The following is a 16,977-nucleotide window of genomic DNA, read 5'->3' on the forward strand; positions in this document are numbered from 1 at the left end:
GTCATTGCTTTTGCATATACTAAGGTTGGTAGGCCTGTGCTGGCCAGAATTAATGCGCATACCACCAGGTCTGTCGCCACCTCTTGGGCGGTTTGTCATGGGGCTACAGCTGAGCAGGTTTGCAGGGCCGCCACTTGGTCATCTGTTCACACTTTTGCCAAATTCTACAGGTTCCATGAGTTCACGTCGGAGGAAGCATAATTCGGGCGAGCAGTGATGAGAGCTGCAGACCTGAGCGTACCCTCCCAAAGGACTGGCTCTTGAACGTCCCAATGTTGAGCTGTGTCACCAGGACCATTGAAAGAGAAAAAGGGATTTTTGTAAGAACTTACCGTTCGAATCCCTTTCTCTGATATGGTCCTGGTGACACAGCGATCCCTCCCTTACGCTCAGTTAGTATGGCAGTGTTCATGATGTTTCATGTTATATATGGTTGAAAAGTTATTTTTGAAATTGTGCATATCATATGTGCAGGCGTTTGTACTGAGTTAATGTATTCCAGTGGCTTTGCAAGATTGAACTGACGAGTCTGGGATTCAGGGGAGGAGCCTACCCCTCTGAAAGCTTTAGGATAGGTGCCTGGCTCCTACGGACCCTCCTACATCCCAATGTTGAGCTGTGTTACCAGGACCATATCAGAGAAAGGGATTCGAACGGCAAGTTCTTACAAAAATCCCTTTATTTTTAATGACTTGTAAAATAACATTATGCTGCCTAATTTTTTATTTTTTATTTTTTTTAATAGGAAAAATGTTGTGAGTTTACTACTGATGTGCTACAAGCTCCCAAGCAAATGGCCTGGTAAATGAAATCCTTACATTTTCTGTTTGCAATGAGACACTGTATAAAAGTTATAATATCAAAATAAATGATCTGTTCTGCCTCAGAGGTCTATTGGTACAGGTCTATCCTTTTGTATGTTTCTGTGTAAAATTAATCTTAGCCACAACCTAGGATGCACCAAATAATTAAGAATTTGCTGATTAATTTGATATGTAACACTTGAGTCTCTAAAACTGTACTTAAAATGCTATGATGTTACAAAAACCGTAGAATTGCATGGGACCTGATGACTCACTCATACCAGGCATATTGCACTATGTGGCATTTTGCAGAGATATGTATTAGGACATTTCTCATATTTAAACCTTTGCTGACAAAGATTTGGTATTTCATTCCTAAATAAATTGAAAATGTTAGATAATTCGGTGCAGTAAGCGGTCAAATGGATTGTGATGATTGAGATTGTAGGCCATTCGGTATTGATGTAGTGTCTATTCTAGCACCCCTACCTAGGGTGTCACTCTCTTCTATGGTGGTGTGGTCTGTATTTTTGCACTGATATGCATACCAGATTTGTGCTAGAAGTACCATTTTTCCAATTACTGTAGGGTTCTCAGTAATAGCCTAAAACACTGTATTGAGGGATACCCAGTGATATTTTTCTTGAAAAATAGGTCCAGGTACTCCAGATCTGGGGGTGGATCAATTAAATAAACGTACAGAGAAAGAGAGAGATGTATATATCGTGTTAAGAAACTAAAGCACTCAGAGGGGACTTTAGTATAAAACTTATCTTCTGAAAAGTACATTTTGGCCCAGAACAGGTTCAGGAACCCAGATGAGTATGTCCTATTTATTCAGGAACTTATGGGGTGTACACACTGTCTGCAGCCGTGCTAGTCGATCGCATCGGGATCGAATCGCACAGCAAGCCAAAAGACATGCATGCAATTTTGACTATATAGTACAGATCTGTACTATATAGTCAATGCAGCCCTCTCTATCTAGCTTCGATTTGTGCTGCACGGGAGCGCATATCGGAATCGAAAGGTTAAAAAAAACCTTTACAATCACCATGCGATCTATGTGCGATCCCGATGCGATTTTGAATACATAGTCAAAATTGTAGGCTAAATTGTACCGTGTGTACACACTTTTAGTTCCTGCTGGTTCCTGGGGATACCCCAATTGTATAGCACAAGCCTTTATTATATAGGCCTCTAAAAAGTGTTATTATTGTGATTAAAACTATTAAAACTACTCTCAAAATATATTTCACTATTATTCATATGGGATACTGAGGTCTCAATACAATAGAGGTCATCCGACAGGAGACAGGCACATACATTTCTTCAACCAGGGTGTGCTGGCTACTCCCCTCTACTTCCCCTTACTAGTCAGTTTTACAAAATGTGCCCTCAGGAGAGGATGCACACTCCTGGAGCTCCAGAGAGTTTTTCTTCAATTTACTTTAATTTGTTATTTTGGGGTTGCTGTTTGGGCTACACAGCTTCCCTGCTTCGAGGGAAGCCGGGGGAAGGGACAGTTGCCGACCTCTTAAGGTACCAAACTGATCCCTGATGCAGGTCCACTGACCTGAGAGGGTGCTTGTTACTGCGGGCATTGCGCGGCGATGTGCACACCCCCAGCATGCCGCACACCCCTGGCTCAGCCTGTGCTGCTAAACATTGTTTAAGTAAGATGAGGGAAGGGGAATTGGGAGAGGGACCTGTGCACAAGTTACACCTGAAAGAATATAGTTATATGCGTATTAAATTGTAATTCGTAAAGAATATGCGGAAAAATCCACAGTAGGGTTGTGATATACAATTCAATAAGGAAAAATATCACGAGTGTGGAAGTGCACCCCTGAGAGTAAACAACAAGGGTTAACTAGAAGAAAGAGAAAAAGTACTCTCCTTTGTTTGGGGGCACGCTTTTAAGAAAAGATTGTTAGTATATGTAATGATTGTTTTTTCTAAAACATAACTTTTATTGGTAATTTTATTTAAAAAACTTTTTTTTTGACAAACGACACAACACATATAAATGCTAGTGGTCTAAGCCACACCAAATATTGATCTGACCACCTAACATTGTAAACATTTCGCTTAAAGCCAAAAGATAGAGCAAACATAGCTACTATCTGTCTGACACTATCTCGGTTGTGTACTACAGTAAGTGTGTTTGAAGTGTGTCAAGGGGGTGCTATTTTTCTCCAAAATGGTGAGAAAAATAACTTGTATGATTGCAGCAACAAGTTTTCTCCAAGTTCTACATCACAAGTAGCTTGTAAGCAATGTATGTCACCACAGCTGAGCAGTGTGTCTCCACAACTTAGTTGTCTTAAACAGGGTGCGACCCAGGAACCCTCCTGGGCCAGCAGCATGAAAGCTATGCTGGAGTCTCATCACAGCTTGCAGCAAATGCATTGCAGACCAAGCAGGTGCAGCAGGATTTGTCTGTGCTTACTGCTATGGTGGATATTCTCTCACCTATGCCAGGGGTGTCCCATAAATGGGCACTGGCAGCCATTTCCCCTGTATCGGAGATAGAGGAAGGTGAGGATAATGGTGAGGAGATTGAAGAGGAGATTGAAGAGGATTCTCATGGGTCACAGCCTCCCATTCAAGGCACAGAGAACCTAATCCTATCCATTAGAGAGGTATTCAATTTACCTCTGGCTGCTCCTGCCGAGGGGTATCCCTTCTTTGTCTCTCATAGGAGGCAGGACGTAGTGTTCCCAGAACAGTCTGACTTGGATGATTTATTCAAAGCAGCCTGGAAAAATCCTGAAAAACGCTTTTTTAGTCTACCTTCCTTTTGACCCTGCGGGTAGAAAGGCGTGGAAACAACCTCCAGTAGTGGTACAAGAAGGTTTGTTGGGTGACATGGATGTGGCCACGGTAGCTGAAAAGCTGCGTCACATCCAAGACACAGCAAAGATGTTGTGTGAGGCGCAAAATAATTAGGCGCCATTAATGCGCGTAACTCAGCCATGGCTGTATCGGCCCGTAGGGCATTATGGTTACGGCAGTGGATCGCTGATGCGGAGATCCAAGCGCAGTGTGGAGAATCTTCCCTTTTCGGGGACAAATTATTTTGGAGTGAATTAGACAACTTACTTTCTAAGGCTACTGCTGGCAAGTCCACCTTCCTCACGTCTGCTTCCACACTGCTAAGACGAGCCTTTTCAGGGAATACCCAGCAGTCCTTTTGGATCTCTAGGTTTCGGCCTAAGGCCAAGGGTGGCTCAAACACCAACAGAGGTGCTCGTGGTAAGCCCAGGAGAGCAGCAGCCTCTTCCAATCAGGACCGCAGTGCAAGCACAGCATGAGATTCCACTCCAGAGTGTTCCAGTGGGATCTATTGAGCAGGTAGAAACTAGATCCCCTTCAGCTTACCCGTGCTGCAGCCCGCTTCGGTCCGGCGTCAAGATCAGGTAAGAGGGACTGTACAGGCAGAGAAGCCTGTGGGGTAAATTTATTATAAAGGGGGGAGCAGCCTGTGGGGGTAAATTTATTATAAAGGAGGGAGCAGCCTGTGGGGGTCCAGTTATTCTAATGAGGAGCAGCCTATGGGGGGCCCAGTTATTATTATACATGTGGAGCAGCCTGCTGGGGTCCCGTTATTATTAAACAGGGGGAACAGCCTGTGGGGGTCCCGTTAATATTATACAAGGGGAGCAGCCTGTGGGGGTCCCTTTATTATTATTAAACAGGGGGAGCAGCCTGTGGGGGTCCCATTATTATTATTGTACAGGGGGAGCAGCCTGTAGTGTACTTTTATTATACAGGGGGAGCAGCCTGTGAGGGGGGGGGGGTGGGTGGGACCTGTTATACAGGGGGAGCAGTCTGTGGGGTCCTGTTGTTATTATTATAAGACAGGGGGATCAGCCTGTTGTGTCCTGTTATTATACAGGGGAGCAGCCTGTGGGGGTCCTATTATTGTACAGGAGAGCAGCCTGAAGTGTCCTGTTATTATTATAAGACAGGGGGAGTAGCCTGAGTGGTCCTCATATTATACAGGGGGAGCAACCTGTGGGGGTCCCGTTATTATTATACAACGGGAGCTGCCTGTGGGGGTCCCGATATTATTATACAGGGGGAGCAGCCTGCGGGGGTCCCGTTATTATTATACAGGGGGAGCAGCCTGTGGGGTCCCGTAATTATTATACAGGGGGAGCAGCCTGTGGGGTCCCGTAATTATTATTATACAGGGGGAGCAGCATGTGGGGGTCCCGTTATTATTATACAGGGGGAGCAGCCTGTGGGGGTCCCGTTATTATACAGGGGGAGCAGCCTGTGGGGGTCCCGTTATTATTATACAGGGGAGCAGCCTGTGGGGTCCCATTATTATTATTATACAGGCGGAGCAGCCTTGGGGGTCCCGTTGTTGTTGTTGTTATTATTATACAGGTGGAGCAGCCTGTGGTGTACTTTTATTATACAGGGGGAGCAGCCTGTGGGGGTCCTATTATTATACAGGGGAGCAGCCTGAAGTGTACTGTTATTATTATAAAACAGGAGGAGGAGCCTGTGGTGTCCTGATATTATACAGGGGGAGCAGCCTGTGGGTGTCCTATTATTATACAGGGGAGCAGCCTGAAGTTTCCTGTTATTATTATAAGACAGGGGGAGTAGCCAGTGGTGTCCTGAAATTATACAGGGGGAGCAGCCTGTGGTGTCCTGATATTATACAGGTGGATCAGCCTGTGGGGGTACCGTTATTATTATACAGGGGGAGCAGCTTGTGGGGGTCCCGTTATTATACAGGGGGAGCAGCATGTGGGTTCCCGTAATTATTATTATACAGGGGGAGCAGCCTGCGGGGGTCCTTTTTTTGTACAGGGGGAGCAGCCTGTGGGGTTCCGTTATTATTATTATTATTATTATTATTATTATTATTATACAGGGGGAGCAGCCTGTGGTTTACCTTTATTATACATTAGGAGCAGCCTGTGGTGTACTTGTATTATACAGGGGGAGCAGCCTGTGGGGTCCTGTTATTATTATAAGACAGGGGGAGTAGCCTGTGGTGTCCTGATATTATACAGGGGGAGCAGCCTGTGGGGGTCCTATTATTATACAGGGGAGAAGCCTGAAGTGTCCTGTTATTATTATAAGACAGGGGGAGTAGCCTGTGGTGTCCTAATATTATACAGGGGAGCAGCCTATGGTGTCCTGTTATTATTATAAGACAGGGGGAGCAGCCTGTGGGGTCCTATTATTACAAAAGGAAGGAGAGGGAAAGTGGACTCTCTTTGTGGGGCACTCTTGAAAATGTGATAAATTATTAAAACTTAGCTTTTAATGTTTTTATTTTATAAAATATTCTGGACTAACACACTGGTTGGTCTCCAACAAACAATTAGGACAGACACATAGATTAACAAACATTGATTGCAGTGAGCTTTTGAAAATATATGCTATGCAATGCGAAGTGTAAGGGTGAGTTCATCTATAGTGGAACTATCGATTGTGATTCAAATATTTTGACACTGGGGTTCTTACACTATAGAACTCAAATAGTGAGGATGTGCCTAGTCGGGCTGATAATTCACTTGACTAGGAATCGCCTGAAGGGAAATATAATATGAGGGTGGTATTTCCTTGTTTGACTGCAGTACGTAAAAAGCGCTAATGACAGGTATTCAATCTATGATTTTAGCATGCAGTTTAATGCTAAGCGAAAAAATGCTCCAGTGATTGTGCAGGATATTTGCACCGATTTTTACTGTGCCACCAATGATTTCATCATGTAGGAAAACAGGCTCTACAATCAACTCTATAAAACCAACACGGTAATTGTATCTTCAATTGTGCCACATTCTGTGGTGCAAAAGGAGAGTGGTTAGCAGTACTCAGCCTTCTGCAGTCAGAAGTGGTATACAGGGTGATTGATGGTTCAAATTGGTTCGTTGTCAAATTCTACCATTTAAATTCAAATTCAACAGTTAGGTTGTAACAGAGATATGTCAATTGGTTGATCAGATTGGTTCAGCAATAAGTTGAGCCAATTTGGTTTTTCAAGTTGACTCAGCAATAAGTTGCGCCAAATTGCGCCATACACTCCATATATTGGATCAATTTACTCTCAAAACTCTGCAATACACCCGATAGGTTGGATCAATTTGCTCTCAACACTTTGCAAGATGTGACATGTTAGCAGAATAATAGGTAGAAGTATTTATATCAATTTGTGTTATTTGCACACACTGTCCTGAAAGATTGAGGTAATGTATGGTAGTGATTTGTATCGCACAAAAGCTACGTATTAGATCAATTGTATCAATTTTCACTTTGTGTTAGTTTACAGTTACCAATCAATTTGTGCCATGCGCTAGTAACACTGTTTCTGTAACACTCTAATTTCAATGTTTAGATGACCTTTCAGCGAGTCGGGAAAGACCTACTGCTTTCACTGAGTCTTGCAAAAAGAGTCTTTTCCCGTGCTACAGGGTCAGAGGGAAGTATAGTGGCACTTCTGCTGTTGGGGGATCTGGTGGCCCATTTGTACTGGTACTATGCAGACATTGAAATACAGAGGGTTGCCTGATATCCCCAATGAGAGAGTGTCAGAGATTAGAGAGATAAAGATAACGTACAGCGCTGAGGTGGGGTTGAAAGGGTAAGGTAGCACATGTGATACCTGTGTTGCCTTCTGCTTTTATGAAGTCATGTTCCAACAGAGGACTTCAGTAATGAGAGTGGAAGCGCAGATTCACAGTTGTGGCAGTAAAAAGTGGAGATAGACGCTCCCTCTGCTGCCGTTAGATAACAGCTGTCATGTTGTTCGTGAGGAACAGAGCATGCACAGTCTGTATAAATCAACAGTGAGGAAGCGGTGGGAATACCTGTCCTGAAGTGGCTGCTCTGGTAAGGGAAGAGGTGTGCCGGTCCAAGTGGTGTCCTGGAATCCCTAGGTGCAGAGCCGTTTTGTATTCAGCTGTGTTGCTGTGCAGTCAGTGTGTTACTACACTGCCGGCGCCGGTGGGTAGTATGATGATGACGCACGTTTCGCCTTCCTACGGCTTGATCACATCACTGTCATATGATGGGTGGGAGCAGATATAGTGTGCTAGATTATGTCCCGGAGCTGGTAATATCCGGGTGTATTGCAGAGTTTTGAGAGTAAATTGATCCAATATATGGAGTGTATGGCGCAATTTGGCGCAACTCATTGCTGAGTCAACTTGACCAACCAAATTGGCTCAACTTATTGCTGAACCAATCTGATCAACCAATTGACCTATCTCTTTTACATCCTAACTGTTGAATTTGAATTTAAATGGTAGAATTTGACGACGAACCAATTTGAACCATCAATCACCCTGTATACCACTTCTGAATGCAGAAGGCTGAGTACTGCTAACCACTCTCCTTTTGCACCACAGAATGTGGCACAATTGAAGATACAATTACCATGTTGGTTTTATAGAGTTGATTGTAGAGCCTGTTTTTCCTACATGATGAAATCATTGGTGGCACAGTAAAAATCGGGGTACTTGTTTCCTAGCACGGCCACAATCGCGGGCATCGGGTGTAATTTGTAGTGGTCTGCAACGCGACCGACGCGATGCCCCCGATTTCCCATTGAAATGCATTGAAAAAAGTCAAAATCGCGTCGGTCGCATCGCAGGCGGCTAAAAAAGGCTTAAATGGTCCAGACGCGATGCCCCCGATTTCCCATAGGGAACAATGTTAAATGCCTCATTTTACCCAAATCATCATAGGGAACAATGGTAAATGGGCCAGAAACCCCCCAAAACACCCCTGAACAGTGAAATGGCCCCCCAAGATTAGTTTATGCCACCCCACAATCAACGTTAACCCGAAGCGTGGCGAGCGCAGCGGTACGCGTCCTCCGACCTTTTCATACCCCCACTATCCACGTCGGCGTGGAGTTGAGAATAGAATAGTGTGGCGAGCGCATCGAGCCCCGCGAGGGGACGCGGATACCTTCACAGGTAAACGCGTTCCTTCGCGTGCTTCACAGGTATCCGCGTCCCCTCGCGGGGCTCACTGCGCTCGCCACACTTCAGGCTCGGTGGCTCGCTGCGCTCGTCACACTATTCTATTCTCAACTCCACGCCGACGTGGATAGTGGGGGTATGAAAAGGTCGGAGGACGCGTACCGACGCCCCTCGCGGGCTCGCTGCGCTCGCCACGCTTCGGGTTCACGTTGATCGTGGGGTGGCGTAAACTAATTTTGGGCAGCCATTTCACTGTTCAGGGGTGTTTTTGGGGGGTTCTGGACCATTTACCATTGTTCCCTATGATGATTTGGGTAAATTGAGGCATTTAACATTGTTCCCTATGGGAAATCGCGGGCATCGGTACCTTCGCACCCGATTTTTTAGTGCATGCGATGGCCGCGATGCCCCCCGATTTTTACTAACCTATGCCCACGATCATGATCGGTGTGGCCGTGCTAGGAAACAAGTACCAAAATCGGTGCAAATATACTGCACAATCACTGGAGCATTTTTTCGCTTAGCATTAAACTGCATGCTAAAATCATAGATTGAATACCTGTCATTAGCGCTTTTTACGTACTGCAGTCAAACAAGGGAATACCACCCTCATATTATTATATTTCCCTTCAGGCGATTCCTAGTCAAGTGAATTATCAGCCCGACTAGGCACATCCTCACTATTTGAGTTCTATAGTGTAAGAACCCCAGTGTCAAAATATTTGAATCACAATCGATAGTTCCACTATAGATGAACTCACCCTTCCACTTCGCATTGCATAGCATATATTTTCAAAAGCTCACTGCAATCAATGTTTGTTAATCTATGTGTCTGTCCTAATTGTTTGTTGGAGACCAACCAGTGTGTTAGTCCAGAATATTTTATAGAATAAAAACATTAAAAGCTAAGTTTTAATAATTTATCACATTTCCAAGAGTGCCCCACAAAAAGAGTCCACTTTCCCTCTCCTTCCTTTTGCAACTTATTACGGACTCAGGGGAGCACCACCAGCAAAAAACAGACACACTCTCCCGTAACAGGGTATAAAACGTCCAGTACAGCTGGTTCTAGGCGACCCAGACCGAAACCCACTAGCATGGTGTAAGGGTCTCGCTTGACCCTTTTCACATGAAGTGGGCATAACCTTGTGCGGTTTCCAAAGCCCCACTTCCCCGGGTCTATTATTATACAGGGGAGCAGCCTGTGGTGTCCTATTTTTTTTTTTTATTTAATCATATTTTTAAAACTTAAAACCACAATTTAGCGATGAACTGTTTCTTATGGGCCACTGCTCTGGATTGCACCCCAAGCTAAAAGTTGTCAAACAGCCCCTGGACAAAGAGCAGGGCCTGTATGAGGGAAACCACCAAGATCCTTGCCTGGACAGAGCTTCATGCAGTGGCGATTATAGCTATCTTCATTCCCGGGGTGGACAACTGGGAAGTGGACTTTCTCAGCCCCCACGACCTTCACCCCGAGGAATGGGGACTAGATTCCCAGTTGTTCGCGAGCATTGTAGATCTGTGGGGAGTACCACAGATAGACCTGATGGCCTCCAGAGTCAACAAGAAGGTTGACCGATACTGCTCAAGGATGAGAGATCCCCAGGCAGAGATGGTGGATGCTCTGACTACGATGTGTTCCTAAGATCTGGTGTACCTGTTCCCCCCTCTCCCGCTGTTGGGAAGAGTGTTACAAAGAACCCGAAGCCAAAGGGTGAAGGCAAGTCTAATAGCTCCAGACTGGCCTCTGAGGGCATGGTATGCAAGTCTGCTAAACATGTTAGTGGAAGATCCCTGGCCACTGCCTCTCAGAAGGGATCTTCTGGTTCAAGGCCCCTTAGTGTACCAGGACTTAGGGTGGCTTTGTTTAACGGCCTGGAAGTTGAGCAGCAGATCTTAGCTCAAAAGGTGTTTCATTCCTCTGTCATTACTACTGTGACCAGGAAATCGGTGACTGTGTTACACTACCACAAAATTTGGCATAGATACGTGGTGTGGTGTGAAAAGATGAGTTTTCCACCAGCGGACTTAAAACTGGAACATTTTCTGTGTTTTTTGCAAGTGGGCCTAGACATGGGCCTCCGTCTGGGGTCCTTAAAAGTTAAGGTGTCAGCCCTTTCTATCTTCTTCCAGAAGAAGTTGGCTGCATTTCCAGAAGTCCAGACATTTTTACAAGGCATCCTACTTATACAGCCTCTGTTTGTGCCTCCAATGGCACCTTGGGACCTGGATGTGGTCCTTGCCTACCTGCAATCATCATGGTTTGAACCATTGGATGCTACAGAATTGAAACACCTCATCTGGAAGATGGTGATGTTGTTAGCTCTGGCTTTGGCCAGGAGGGTGTCTGAGCTGAGCGCGCTTTCCTGCAAGAGCCCCTATCTGATATAGGATTTAACATGAATTCCTGCAAGTATGCGTCCAGGTATTGGCGTTCAGTGCCCCTCTGCCTCTTATTCCATCACTTGCAGGAGCCCCAGAGCCTCTTGATTTTCTGGGTATGGACTCCAGTGTCTGTGTCCACAAAGTTATAACGGTGGTTGATGCGCAGGTGGTGGTACCCCGCCTGCTCAAGTTCTGTATGCACGCGAACAGTCCAAATAGATGGTGGTACCTGGCTCGATGTGTGTCTGGATGGCAGACATCAGGGTCCTGGCATCACGGCTGGCCACTGGTGTGATGAAGCATTCACCAGTCTCACGCGATATCCCACCGAAGAGCCACTGCTGTGGTAGGACGCATCCCACGTGGCTCTTACACTGGACAAACAGACTTTCCTCCACCTCAACAATTTTGCCAGGTCCGGGACATCAGATCGAGGGTACACGTCTCCCGCATCAGATTGTTACATATAACTGCAGTTTTGTTAGAAATCTTGAGGTGGCGCTCACAAAACTGAATGCTTGTCAGCTCCTCTGCCCATGAAAATTTGAACCGCAGAAGGGTCAGAAAAGTCAGGTAACATCTGCAAAACCATTGTTTGGCCCAGCGACTGACCTTCTTCCCAAAGCTTCTTATGTGGCAGCGCCACATATGCTCCTTTACGTTGAGGATCATAGGATGTCCCTTGACACAGGTCTGTGTCTCCGGCAGCAAGTGGTGGCGTTGGAAAAACTACACCGACTTCTCCTCCGTCTGCGGCAGGTTGAAAATGGTCAATGGTTCAGCATCCATAACCCACACTATGTAATAAGCGGTGACACAATGCTGACTGACTACGCTAACTGTGTAGCGCTGATTGACTACGCTTACTGCGTAAGCTCCGCAGATACAAGCTGACTTCGCTGGAACACGTCATACCTTTAGGCTATTATTGATACTGTATGTTCATATACATCTAGCCTACTTGCGATAAACAGCCCTTCTAGTCATGCTATGCAGTGTGTTAATGTATGTAATTGGTTGTACATTTTTTTTAGTTTTTAAGTTATCATATCAAACAAAACTTTGATGAGAAATTAGAAAAAGTTATTTTTTTTATGTTTTGGTATTGAACAGATAAAATCTAGCTCCAGAGGCTAAGATACAGTAAATGTATCATCCTATAGAGAAATATAATTTTAATGAATGTACACACTACATACAAGTATAGCGGGAGGATTCAAGTACTGTTTTATTTTAATGTGCATCTAAATTAAATCAGTGGCACACACAGGGGGGTTTCTGAGTACCCAGAAAACCCCCCAGGAGTCTAAGGGCCATATGCTGAAAGCTGAGGGTCCCCTATTTCCATGGGTACAAAAATTAAAAAAATCAGCCCTTGGGAACCAGAGTTATCTGACTTCAAAGCAGTGGTGCCCATCCAAGCCTGTTAATTGCTCTTCCCAATTAGATGTTTCAGGTTCTGTCTGAAATAGAGTTTTTCTGAGGGTATATTCCAAAAGCTGGGACTCTCCTCCTTTGATGGACACTAGTACCTTGTCTTTACTTTTCTCAGAACCAGAGATATCAGTTTTCCAGCAGCTGGTTATTGCTCCAGCTCCACACACCTGGTATGTAGTTTTATATTCTCCTTGGCAGATTGCTCTGCCTCCTGAACTCTGATCCCCTAGTCCTAAGTACCAATTGGTAGGTGGGATTCTTTAATTTGATTAAAATCTAAGGAATCTATTTCCAGGAACTGGAGATATCTGCTGTCAAGCAAGCTGTCCTCCCACCAAAAAATTATGAATAATAAGCCCACTCCACTATACACCCTCCTCTGCGTATTAAACATCCTCTACCACCCTAAAAGTTTTGTATCAGGGCCCCTTCATTCAGCCCAATCCCCCCTTCTCCCACCTCATCTCCCACCATCTGTGCAGTAAAGGGGTAATTAGGGGATATTACTGATCCAGGCCCTACATGCTGAGCGGTTGATATAATTCCCCCTACCGCCCGTGGGACATCAAACCTTCCACTCATAGCACCCCCCACCTCTACCACTGGAGGACCGGTAGGGGCCCCAATACATTGCTATGCCAAGGGGTCTGCACTGCTGTTGACGCCCCTGTGTGTGTGTGTGTGTGTGTGTGTATATATATATATATATATATATATATATATATATATATATATATATATATATATATATATATATAGAGAAAAATAACAGTGCGCAAAAACTTATGAGAAAAAAAAAGCCAGTGTCCAAATCTGAACAATAGTACCACAGGAGTGTATCCTCCACACAGTCTCTTTCAAATGCACTCAGGTGTATATAGCCCGGCAGCTTAAGCTCTTCCTCTCATGGAGGTAATCCTGAATCCACAGGTGTGTTTTGTCTACAAAAGAAACGATAAGAGCAAGCGCACTATAGTGCATGAATCAATTTTAAACAATTTATTGAAGGGTACACAGAAGATAAAACAGGTAGCGGGGGTCACGTACCACAACAAGCGGCACTAGTCGCCGCAGTAGAATCGCATAAACTGCTTTTCCCAGCAGTGGTTTGTAGGAGAGGTTACACTCAATTGTGGCATCCACAGCAGCAGCGGTTGCAGTCTCACACCCCACAGGTTCAAAGTTCTTGGTCAGAGAAGATGCTAGGCCACGCCCCAATGCATTTCGTCATCGACTTCGTCAGAGGGCTGGCCTAGCATCCCTCTCTGACTCTATTTAACAGAGTAGGCTTGATTACAATCCTGGTAGCACCTGATCAATTAACTCACAATAGCTGCTAACGATCTGCACTTTCAATGATAGTGCTCCAATTTACCTCAATTATTTGAACTATCTTTATTTATAAAACGGCCACCAAGATTATATCAACCTTAAAAACATATACAACAAACATTTGCACCCCAGTATTTACATAGGAACAATATTGACAGGAATGGTATATAAGCATTTCATTATACAATAATATATAAAAACAATTACAATTATAAAAATAGTATAAGACAATAAATATACAAATTCCCTCACATATAAATGGTGACGGAAATGACGGTACAAACACATCTAAAAATAATTTCTTCTTATATACTGTAGAAACAAGTTTTCATAAAAATGTTTATGTCCTAGAACAAAGACATTTCATGGAATGTTGATAAAAGCAACAATGAATATAACAGAATATAATGACAGCCAGGTGACATAGCAGCAAGTTTCTTTTTTGATCCCATGTTCATACAAAATACAAGCAAGCGATCAACAGCAGCGAGGATAATAGTTTTTCTTTCTTTTTCAATTCCTGTGTATACACCGGATAAAAAAAATACGATAAAAAATATATATACAGTAACTTAGCAGCATACAAGAAGGACCTTTATCATATACAAGCTGCGGTTTTTTATACCAATATGGCAATAAGGGCGTACAAAACAGACAATAATGAAAAATATAATAATAAAGTACTCTAGAGTATTAATAGCAGCATGAACTTAAACAATTATATATTTATATCAAGGCAGCATGCACATACACAAAGATGATGGTGGAATATATAAAGTGCTGTATGGACTTAATAGCAGCATAAATGTGCAAATGGACAATGCTTGAAAAAAGGGGCTCTTGTATCTCAATAGCGATTTTTGTTACTTAATAATAACTTTTAACCGATGAATGCTGTAATTTCCAGCCCTTCATTGAGTCCTTCAGGGCTCAGAGTCCCTAAGTGATACATCCAAAAGGACTTTCTTTTAAGCAACATTTTGTCCCGATTTCCACCTCTAATATCTGTCATTACATTCTCAATGCCCACAAATCTCATCCCTTGCGGGTCACAGTATTGGCAATGAGCAAAGTGCCTGGGCACACTATGATTAGTCACTCGGTTCTTTATGTTTCTATAATGCTCCAAAATTCTTATTTTAAGAAATCGGGACAAAATGTTGCTTAAAAGAGAGTCCTTTTGGATGTATCACTTAGGGACTCTGAGCCCTGAAGGACTCAATGAAGGGCTGGAAATTACAGCATTCATCGGTTAAAAGTTATTATTAAGTAACAAAAATCGCTATTGAGATACAAGAGCCCCTTTTTTCAAGCATTGTCCATTTGCACATTTATGCTGCTATTAAGTCCATACAGCACTTTATATATTCCACCATCATCTTTGTGTATGTGCATGCTGCCTTGATATAAATATATAATTGTTTAAGTTCATGCTGCTATTAATACTCTAGAGTACTTTATTATTATATTTTTCATTATTGTCTGTTTTGTACGCCCTTATTGCCATATTGGTATAAAAAACCGCAGCTTGTATATGATAAAGGTCCTTCTTGTATGCTGCTAAGTTACTGTATATATATTTATCGTATTTTTTTTATCCGGTGTATACACAGGAATTGAAAAAGAAAGAAAAACTATTATCCTCGCTGCTGTTGATCGCTTGCTTGTATTTTGTATGAACATGGGATCAAAAAAGAAACTTGCTGCTATGTCACCTGGCTGTCATTATATTCTGTTATATTCATTGTTGCTTTTATCAACATTCCATGAAATGTCTTTGTTCTAGGACATAAACATTTTTATGAAAACTTGTTTCTATATAAGAAGAAATTATTTTTAGATGTGTTTGTACCGTCATTTCCGTCACCATTTATATGTGAGGGAATTTGTATATTTATTGTCTTATACTATTTTTATAATTGTAATTGTTTTTATATATTATTGTATAATGAAATGCTTATATACCATTCCTGTCAATATTGTTCCTATGTAAATACTGGGGTGCAAATGTTTGTTGTATATGTTTTTAAGGTTGATATAATCTTGGTGGCCGTTTTATAAATAAAGATAGTTCAAATAATTGAGGTAAATTGGAGCACTATCATTGAAAGTGCAGATCGTTAGCAGCTATTGTGAGTTAATTGATCAGGTGCTACCAGGATTGTAATCAAGCCTACTCTGTTAAATAGAGTCAGAGAGGGATGCTAGGCCAGCCCTCTGACGAAGTCGATGACGAAATGCATTGGGGCGTGGCCTAGCATCTTCTCTGACCAAGAACTTTGAACCTGTGGGGTGTGAGACTGCAACCGCTGCTGCTGTGGATGCCACAATTGAGTGTAACCTCTCCTACAAACCACTGCTGGGAAAAGCAGTTTATGCGATTCTACTGCGGCGACTAGTGCCGCTTGTTGTGGTACGTGACCCCCGCTACCTGTTTTATCTTCTGTGTACCCTTCAATAAATTGTTTAAAATTGATTCATGCACTATAGTGCGCTTGCTCTTATCGTTTCTTTTGTAGACATATATATATATATATATATATATATATATATATGTGTATATATATGTATGTGTATATATATATGTGTGTGTGTGTATATATATATATATATATATATATATATGTGTATATATATATATGTATATATATATATATATATATATATATATATGTACAATTGAAAAACCGCACACCTTTGGGTGTGAATTCAGGGTGCCAAATCACATAAGAAATTGCATATGTGGGGTGTCTCCTTTAACAGAGAGTGATCTGCACACCAACTTGAAGAAAAAAGCATTTTATATTGATGCAAGATGAATCAAGCACATGGCATTACATTGGAATCAAAACAAAAAGGTGCAGGTTACTTATCCATAGCCCATAACATCATTGTAGGGGACCCGCCACCGACTTCCAAAGCCAGGATACCCGACAGACTGTTTCGGTGGTATGACCACCTTCCTCAAGGGTGTGAAACGCACATGACACGCACTTCCGGTATCAAAATCCGGATGAAATGGAATAAGTCCCAAATGACAATTGCTAAGATATACAATCACC

The 16,977-nt window shown here is 43.0% G+C and overlaps 1 protein-coding gene across 4 annotated transcripts in view; it reads left to right on the forward strand.

Moving 5' to 3' along the window:
* The window catches only part of VPS16 (VPS16 core subunit of CORVET and HOPS complexes), an 827,293-nt gene that overhangs the window by 210,781 nt on the left and 599,535 nt on the right, over positions 1-16,977 (forward strand). For all 4 annotated transcript variants that reach the window (XM_083153510.1, XM_083153511.1, XM_083153509.1 and 1 more), the window contains exon 8: positions 746-801. In XM_083153510.1, the coding sequence (XP_083009636.1) occupies positions 746-801 (56 nt within the window). The remainder of the gene's footprint in view (positions 1-745; positions 802-16,977) is intronic.

This window comes from Crinia signifera, chromosome 7 (genome assembly GCF_055691185.1).
Source record: "Crinia signifera chromosome 7, ASM5569118v1, whole genome shotgun sequence".
Classification (NCBI taxonomy): Eukaryota; Metazoa; Chordata; class Amphibia; order Anura; family Myobatrachidae; genus Crinia; species Crinia signifera.